This window comes from Ursus maritimus, unplaced genomic scaffold (genome assembly GCF_017311325.1).
Source record: "Ursus maritimus isolate PB19 unplaced genomic scaffold, ASM1731132v1 scaffold_1, whole genome shotgun sequence".
Lineage (NCBI taxonomy): Eukaryota > Metazoa > Chordata > Mammalia > Carnivora > Ursidae > Ursus > Ursus maritimus.
Genome location: NW_024423343.1, coordinates 95,623,628 through 95,633,685, shown reverse-complemented (window position 1 = coordinate 95,633,685; position 10,058 = coordinate 95,623,628). Strand labels below are relative to the sequence as shown.

Sequence of the window (10,058 nt, the reverse complement as noted above, 5' to 3'; positions counted from 1 at the left end):
AAGAACAAAAATCACCTGGAAGGCTGCTAGCCAAATGCAAGAATTTTAACATTTGTAAGTATTATTTTCTTAAAATTTTGGATGCATTTTCAAACAGTTTTTTTAGAGTGGCATAAACATTTGGACTCCTTAATCACTTGGAACTATAGCTTAAACATTTTGGAAGAACTTTTGTAAACATTTATATTTTTAATCCTAGTAGGAAACTGATGGTGACTTTATTAGACTGATCTGATAACATTTTAATAAAGAACTATTTATAAATATATGAACAATGGACAGGAGTTCACAAGGGGCAGTCCAGTAAACCAGGGCTTAGGACAGTGGCTAGGCCGGCAGGTCAAGGGCATTGAGCAGTGTTAGTTCTGTGAGAGATCGATGGTGACCTTCAGCTAGGAGTCCTGGCAATCTGGGGTAACTCCACAGGGATAGATAGTCCTGGAAGAATAGATACTCCAAAACTACATTTCTCCCTATTTTCAGTCACCCATGGGATTGACTTTAGCTAGAATCTAACTGGTAGCCAAATGGTAACAGAACCTAAGAGATCTGTATAGATTATTTCTGGGGCAGAAACCAAAGCGGGAAAAAAACTGAGATCCTGTGATTCTGGAAGGACAAATGGAAGATAGGGCACTAATTAATATTCCATTAAAGTTCATTTACAAATACCCCTCTTTTATATTATGTTGTTTTTTCATTATCAACAGTGCTATTAGATTTTCTCTATTTAGAATTATTTCCTCTGTAAAAACCATTAAGAGGAAACATACCAGGTACATAGTTACAAAAGACTTAAGGCTTATGACATTTTTTCCAAGAGATTGCAATGATTTCTACCTGCAAGTTATGAGAGCCTTACTATATCCTTATTAGCAATGTAAATTTTTGGATGCTGTTAAGTTGTTTGGCAAATTACATGGCAATGTTTTACTCTGCATTTCTTTGGTAATTATTGGGTTTAAAGTTGTCCATGTTTGTTAAATATTTTCATTTTTCTTTTTAAAATTTTCTTTTCATACACTATTCTACTTCATGTGGCCCCCAAATGTGTTATAATTAATTCATTAATGTAACAAAGATTAATCCAAGATCCATTAACCAAAAGATTTACTTGAAACTGAATGAGTTTTTGAATATAAGTTTTAGCTCAATAAATGTCTTTTAAAAAAGAAAATTAAGCATCTGACCACTGCTCACTTTTTTCTTGCTGAGATGATCATAATTGGTTTATAAATGGGAAAATTAGAAAGATTTCATTATTTGTTGCAGAAATTACTAGGAAAAACACTGCCTTGTAACAGTAGGATAAAGTTAAAATCAGATTGGAAATTTTTTAAAAAATTATTTTGGCAGAATATACAATATAACACAAATAGTTCCCATTTATTCAATGCATCTTATGTTGCAAATATATCTCATCTTCATAAAAAATTCATTTTTAATTTGCCTACAAGGAAATTGATCCTATGAGATATTGTTTCAGATCTCAAAAAAAGTATATAATGAACTCATTTTATATACTGATTTTTTAATTTATAAAATTCAACCTTCTATTTTATCCAATATACTGTTTTATTATTATTTTTGCTGTTAGTGTTAATACTAAACAGATTTAATTTGCTCACCACAGCCTCTTTAAGGTTTATACTGATAAGCAGAAACTAAACAATGTGCTCACCTATTTCCAACCACAAAAATCCCCATTACAAATTTAGCATTTTCATTTTTTTCTAGAATAGGGAGGAAGTCTCCCTATGTTGGTATTTGAAGAATATGAATGGTCTTCCTCTGTTCAGATCTAAAAATAACATCGTCCTTCAACATTACAGTCTTATGCCTGCATCTAAGTAAAACGACTTAAGTACAAGATGTGAAAGACAAAAACACAAGAGAATAAGTTGCCATCATAGGGTAGTGATAAGGAGGCAGGGAAGCTGGAGGGAATCCATTTTAGAAGGGCTATGTCTCTGCTTTTTTTCTGCTAAGCCCTGTTTCTGTATTTTGGCTCTGAACAAGCCAAAGAAGCTATGTTCCCACTTGACAGGAAAGCAAGAAAGTGAATCATTCTCTGAGTTTTTTCCGAGGCCCCAAGCACGTAATAACATCTAAGAAGAGCTGGATCCCAAACGTGTTCCAGGACGTTAGCTTCCAACAAACTGACACTGGCATCAATACTTCCTACCTTCGATGATTCATGAATTAACACCTATTACTCACCTGTCATCACCTTTGATTGGACCCTACCCTGGATTCCTAAAGGAACATGTACCCTAGATCCAATATAACCCCCTGACCCCAAGCACCGATGAGACTCATTCTACTTGCTAAGTCTCCTAGACACTCTGTCTGCTGTTTTTAAACTCTGTTTTCACTTTCTCCAACTCACATTTGATTTCTATCCTGCGTGAAGCCAAAGATCCTCTTGGCTGGTCCTGCAGGAGCCCCATCCAACCTGCCTTCATCAATTACAAATCCGATTCTGGAGTCAGACCATCTCATATGATTTCTGGTTCTGCTACCTAATAGTATGTATTAAGCAAGTTATTTAACCTCCCTGTGACTGTTTCCTCATCTTTAAAAGAGGAATAAAATTAACTATGTCAGGGAGTATTCTGATAATTAAGTTCATAAATATAAGCCTAATTTATTAGATCAGAGCAGCCTAATGTAAATCATTAGAGCATGAGTATTGAAAGAAGGCAAAGAAACATAGGAAGAAAGGAAGGCAGGAAGCAATCTGGCTATTCATTTTTAAGATTACCTCAACTATGTATTTACTTACATACTCTACTATAACTTCATAAACACATTGACCATATTTTACTAGCAATGTCCACCCAACTTTGGTTATATTGCTTGATTGAGTAGGTGCTCACTTAATAGATGATGAGCAGTTAAATGAATAGATAAAACTAGGAAGCCCTGGATATCTGGAACAAATAGGATAGAAAAAATATAAAATAATATACTTTTCATATTTTTCCCAAAAGTACACAAAAAGCATTGGAGGAATAATCTGTATGAGGCCGAGGAAAAAAATGAACCAGAGCAGTAAGGGGCCAATAGGATGAAATGTACCTAAATGAGCCTCACAACCAGTCCTCATTCAACTTAGATACAGTAGGCACCCTATTCCAGGCATGTAAGATCCAATTCCAGCTGTAACATGGCTAAAACCACTTGCTTTACTGTTTCTCTTACATAAACAAAGTCGAATTGATAGTACCTACACCTCTCTCTCCATGCTGGAAACTCCTTTGAAAAAGATTTTATAAGCGTATGACACTCAGAATAAGTAATACCTAAGACCAATGCCCGCCATAACTAATCCCGCATTGTCATGTTTGTGTACTTACTTGCTGGGTTTTCCGTGCTATGTAGACTGACCACGGGGATGCCTGGGCCTGGATTTTAAAAACATATGTATAAAAATTATATATATAAATATTTTAAAGACATCTGAGTAATAATTATTGGAAAGGCTACATGACAGTTATTTTTTTCAAATTGAAGCATTTCATAGTTAAAACATAATGAAACAGAAACCAGATAACTAGATTTCATTCCTATCTATGGATATTTTATTCAGAAAAGAACGTATGGGGAAAGAAGCCATTTACAGAGATTAAGACTTCCCCCTCTCCAAAATGCCCTATACTTGTATAATTCTATGGTACCCAATCTTATGATCCTTACTCTCTTTCACTAGTGTTTTATAGAGCAGTCAGTCACTGATGTCCAGAAAGCTGATTCATTACCCTGTGACCCCTCATTAGTTTGTCCAAGATCAAATTCTACTTACCAATCAAGGAAGAATGCATGCATAATAAAAATATCCATAAGATAAATAAAACTTTGGTTCTAATTGTATATTAATTGAAAAAATTAACGACTCATCAAATATTTCCGATATACTAGTTAATTCAGTGTAACCATAAGAGGTTATCTTGAAACTTCACTCTAAGAACTTTATCTAGAGGTCTAGTGGTTTTTCCCCGGTATCCTCAAACAAGTACTTTTTTGATATCAAGAGGAGAAAAAAACTAAAAAGAGCAAGTGTTGATTTATTCCTCAGGGTGTCTTAAATCAGGACAGCTTCAGGTACCCACTGGAGCAAGAGCAATAAATCCATTACATTACAAGGGATACATGTCTTCCATTTCATCTCTAGGAGATACAGTATCTATTTAAGGGACAATGACTCATATATATATATATATGTATATTATATATGTATATATAAATATACATGTGTATATATATAAAATGTGTGTGTGTATAATCTATTTTTACCAGATAGAAGTAATTGGAGTGAATGTAATCTCTTAGAATTGAAGTGTGCTAGACCCAGGCAATTAAATTTCTGTAGATCCTAAATCTCTTAACAACCAAGCCATTATTTTAATAAGAGGATTTTTTTTTTTTCTAAAGACTAGGTGAATTAGTTTGTTATAGCATGACTTTGCTGATGTAAATGTTTATTCGCTTTTTTAAAAGGTTCACTCTCAAACAGCCTTTATTATCATTAGTAACTGTTGACTCCCAATTTCGTTTTCTAAATGAAGATACCATTCATAGCACAGTAAATCCATAATTTATAACTTAGCAATACATAAATTTAGAATATCAAATCATATAGCTAGAGAATAATAGTTACTCATGATAGTAATAGATACTGATCAAATAAATTTCATCAGAAATCATGTATTACCTTTACAGAGTAATAAGAAATGTTGATTCATAGGACTAAAACTGGCATCAAAATATGTGCATTGTTCTTTCATAAAATTACATGAAATGCATTGACGGTTCAATAGTCCTTCAGTAGAAGCACTGGGGAAAGAAAAAGAAAATTAGAAATGATGCTGTTCCAGGTACTTGGATGTGTGGCATCAATATTTAAATATTAACATAAACTGAAGAGCTCCAACATTACTTACATTGCAGTTCCTTTAATGATAACTTACTGTATAAATGTAAAGTCAATTTCCATTATTAATGTTAAGACACACATTTTTCTTCTCTGTAATAGAATTAAAATCGTGTATGCCTATATATATATGTGTGTATGTATGTATATATATATATAATGTATGTATGCATGTTTATAAATAAAGGAACTGATTCCACAGGACTCAATGTAATTTATTCTTATCTGCCTTTTCTCTATAGATATTCATTTATAAAGTTGTAGAAGGAATTGCCCACAGAGACTAGTAAAAACTCACCATCAACAAATATTACTTGATAAAGAACCAATACATGTTTTCACAAGCCACACAAAGAATCAAGCTCATTAAACAGTAGAATTTGGTATCAGTGTCAATTTTTTCCCATTAAATAGATGCACTGAAAATACTTGCCTTAAATACTTGCACTGAAATTTTTGGTAAAGGAAAGTTATTTTTGTACGAAAATATAATGTTAATGATCATACATTCTTTGAGACATCAGGGGGGTAGGTGAAGAGAAAAGCAATCATCTGTTTTACAAAGATGCTAAAAAGTCAGAGTGATTGAGAGTTACTCAAGGTTAAATTTTCTATACAGAATCATTTATTTTATAAATAGAGATGAATCATAAATTATGCCAACAGATGAAAATGCTGGTGAAGCTATGTCTTAAACTTGGACAAAATATTCTCAATTTCATTTGGAAATGGAACATGATTTTGGCTATATTTTGTAAATGAATCCTAGTTATTTTGATGTGCAGTATGCTGCATACACAGGGATGGGAACAGGTGTATTAACATGGGTAACAGAAGCACCTGAAGCAATTGGGTATCGATGTTAAGTATAGTTCATAAACTCACAATTTCACATTTGAAACATTCTGAGCTCATTATAACCAAAATTTTCCTTTACTGATCAAGGCAATTAATATACACTAAGCACTTAAACACATTAACCAGTTTCACCTTTGTCATAACTTATAAGGTAATCATACCTAATTTATTTCTCTCTCAAATTGCTATGTGTGTGTATATACCATCACACACACACACCATAGCATTTGTCATTTTAATCATTTTTAAGTATATAGGCCAATGTCATTAATTCTATTCAGTGTTGTATAACAATCTCCACAGAGAGGCTAAGAATGCATGCCAGTTGTCCACAGCTACGAAAGTGATATAACTGAAATTTAAAACCTTTTCTCTCTCTACTCCTTCATGTAATTTTTCAGATTCAAGTTCCCCAGAGATTTGTTGGTAGTTTCTCATTAGATTATGAAATTACTGAAATCAATGCACATATTGAGACAAAATTCTAAACTGACTATGGCAGCAGTTGTGATTCTACTGGGGTATCTTGTCCCATAAATTTTGTCAACCAATGATTATTTTTATGACCTGGACAAGACAATGATAGAGTTTTCTGGGTTAAACACTAACGTTATCTAACAGTCAAGCCAACTGGCATTTGCTGAGCTATTTAAGGGGAAATTTATTGGTACTACATCTTCTTTATAACACAGCCTGCTCCACTAGTACAGTTCATAGATGGGCTGACTATTCTGCCTCGGTCACTAGAAAGCGAAGACAAACACACAAATCTAAGAAGTCATTTTGATTCAAATCACATTTTAGGCTCATAAAGGGAAGAGAGATTGAGACAATTCCATTGGCTGAAACTGGCCAAGTCTAATCTTCTGACACTGTCACTTTTCTTTAAGAGTTTCATACAGTGAGAGAAGTAAACCTTTGATCAAGTAGTTTCAGGACCTTAAAAAATGGTTCAGGACTACCAGTTCCAACCAGAGTATATGCTTCAAGATAGGCTTCTGGTCACCAAAAATTTAAAAAAGTAACCAGTACTCTAATCAAGAACTCTAAACCCAAACTAGAATCAGTCTCTTTAAATAAATAGCTGTTCTTCCTTTGGAAGTCATTGAGAATAGGGGTTCTGGACTCTAAGAGAAAAACAAACAAACAAAAAACACCCAAAAAACATAGAAATCACATACTGGGTGAGGTGATAAAAATGAGACATTGCTTCAGATGAAAGCAATTTATGCATAAGTAAGAGTACGCGGTGAATTAGAGGGAGTTTAGGGTGCTTTAAACGGGCATTCTTAAAGGAAAGTTTAGGCTACTGGGTTAAGAATCAGTGGTGACAGGGCGCCTGGGTGGCACAGCGGTTGAGCGTCTGCCTTCAGCTCAGGGCGTGATCCCGGCGTTGCGGGATCGAGCCCCACATCAGGCTCTTCTGCTATGAGCCTGCTTCTTCCTCTCCCACTCCCCCTGCTTGTGTTCCCTCTCTTGCTGGCTGTCTCTATCTCTGTCAAATAAATAAATAAAATCTTTAAAAAAAAAAAAAAAGAGTCAGTGGTGACACTTCTACAAACATGATGAATTTCTACTGAGAATGTGTCATGGCAGTTTTGACACTTTAAAAATGGATCTGTGAAATGGAAATTAGAAAGTGTATATAGTCTAGAATTAAGTTGCTTGCCAGACAAAAATAAAAGTCATTCTTGTGAGGTCCTGGTGAAAGCTTTCTGAGTGAGGAAACATTTTAATACTAAATAGGTAGGACCTTAAGTTACTTTTATGAATATAACTTTCCATCTGGGAAAATTGGGCAGATGAAAACATTTCCCATCTACTGCTTTATTTAAGCAATGAGCATTCCTGGCTTCGATAACAATCTTACCAGGTTTTATACACTATGGAAGGGGGGGGGTACTTTCCCTTGATTCACTCTTCTTCTAGTGTTCACAGTGGTTTTATTTTGGGAATAAATTGCCAGTGTACAATGTTAACGCACCGAAAATTCAAAATGAGGCTTAGCAGAAGAAAATCAACTGAGGAAAATTTTTTTGAGACTCTGAAAGCAGGTGAGGGAAAAAGTAAAGAAGGAGCAGCTAGATGGTCTTCACTTCAGGTCCAACCGTTCAGGCTCGCAAAGGTTCAGAGCTGAGAGACCAGACCAAGAGTGTGAGGTTTCGTCATGTCAAAAATGAAACTTCAGATTTTTCCATCCTGTCATTAAGCTGTGTAGATGGCCATTGAGAAATCAACCTCTTCAGGGCAGTCCTTGCACCTTGCTTACCTGTACAGCTGCCTCCCCCTGGGAGAAGACTCCGTGCTCAGAAAGTAACTGCCCGGGAAAGAAAAGAACACAAACATCAGGCACAGATCAGTTTTCACCAGGCTGAGTTTTCACTTGAATTTTCAAACTGTCAAAGAACAGGCAAGAGCTGTTCTATTGTTCAGCCACACAACTTTGGTCCATTTGGGAAACACGTTTTTTGTTGTTGTTGTTGTTGCCGCTGTTTTTTTTTTTTTTCTTAAAATATCATCATATCACACTTTCCCGTGATCTCTGTCTGAGGGTGTGTACATGTCTCTGTGTACGTGTGTCTTTGCAAGTGTGTCTCTGGGTGAAGGGTAGGGAGAATTGTTAAAGAAAAAGTTGCTCTTTACATAGCTGGCTTGTCTGGACTAGGACCACAGTAAGCAAAACATAAATCTGGCAGAAAAGATTGCATTTGACAGCCCTGACTTCCAACCTGACCAGAGAACCAAAAACGCTCACATTTTTTGAGTAGTTTCATCGTATGCCAAGATCTTTATCACTTCCCAGTTTCCTGATGTCAGATGCCGCACAGTAATTTGCTCACTTTTACTCTGCAAAGAAATAGAAAATATTGATTTTCTTTTTTATTTAAACAGCATCTCTCTGGTCAACACACAAGTACAAACTGCCTGTGTCACTTTTAATTCTGTAATTCTCAGCACACAAGTACCAACTGCCTGTGTTGCTTTTAATTCTGTAATCCTCAGTTTCTTGTTTTCAGTCTCAAGAATGCACACACATTCATGCAAACATTGACCAGGGGAGGATAAAGCCTCTTCTATTACTGTAGGAAAATCATTCATAAGACACCTCTAGGTGAGGCTTTCCTCTGCATCAATTTGACATAGGATGTCATCTTGGCATTTGGTACAGACACAGGACTTTGGTAACTCTCATCTCAGATGACTGGCAACTGTGCAGTTTGGACGGGTTTAAATAAAACACTGCAGAACACACTTTATTCTAAATAAATATCATATAATACTTCAAAATTTTACAACATGTTAATCACTTTAAGATTTGTTATTTTCCCACAATAACTTATTCCTGAGATTAATTCATATTGATGTTTGTGGCCATAGTTTGATTTCACTACTATGTGGTATTTTATATGAATATAGCATAACATTTGTTTTATCAACAGTTGAGCATTGACAAATATTTGCTCTTAGAAAAACAAGTTGCCCATGAACAGTTTTATTAAAGTCTCCTGATGCACATGGCAGGGTTTTCTTGAGACAAACACCAGAAAGTGGGATTGGTCATTAGTACACATGTCTTCTACGTAACTGGGTAGTGACAAAATATTTTCCAAACTTGTCCCTATTTACAGTCTACTGGCAATATGAGTTTTCATTGCTCCACTTCTTTATCACTTCCTTACCAACATTAATTTTCTCAGAATATTTAATCTTTTGTCAAATTATATCTCATTCAATTTCTTTTTATTGAGAAAATATTCAAACCTACAAAAAGGCTGAATGAAAAGTACACAAATATCCATAAGATCATTACCTAGGCTCACCAAATGTCAACATGTTGAATATTTGCCCTCCCTCTTTTGTTGTTTCCTGAATCTTTTAAAAGTAAGCTGCAAACATCAGGATATTTTTGCCTTAAGTACTTCAATATGCGTCTCTCAAGATTAACACTATTTTTACATGTAAGCAAGTCACATACCACACCTATGAATATTAACATTAACATCATCTAAATATATAGTCTATACCCTAAATTCCACACAGCCCCAAGTAACTCAATTATATATATATATATATATATATATATATAATGTATTTCATGTTGAAATATATATATATGTGTGTGTGTATATGTACATAATATATATTTAGATAAAATGTCTCAAGGTTTACGTATGATATTGGATTGTCATATCTCTAGTCGCAAAGAAAAACATTTGTCTTTTTTGATTTCTACAACATTGGCCATTTTTTAGACTTTTTTTTTTTT

General features: G+C 34.5%; 1 protein-coding gene across 2 annotated transcripts in view; it reads right to left on the bottom strand.

The window, feature by feature from the left end:
* DPP10 (dipeptidyl peptidase like 10) overlaps nt 1-10,058 on the bottom strand; it is a 618,096-nt gene that overhangs the window by 48,866 nt on the left and 559,172 nt on the right. For both annotated transcript variants that reach the window (XM_040645663.1, XM_040645668.1), the window contains 4 exons: nt 8,547-8,638; nt 8,061-8,108; nt 4,715-4,836; nt 3,360-3,407 (listed from right to left, as the gene is read on the bottom strand). In XM_040645663.1, the coding sequence (XP_040501597.1) occupies nt 3,360-3,407; nt 4,715-4,836; nt 8,061-8,108; nt 8,547-8,638 (310 nt within the window). The remainder of the gene's footprint in view (nt 1-3,359; nt 3,408-4,714; nt 4,837-8,060; nt 8,109-8,546; nt 8,639-10,058) is intronic.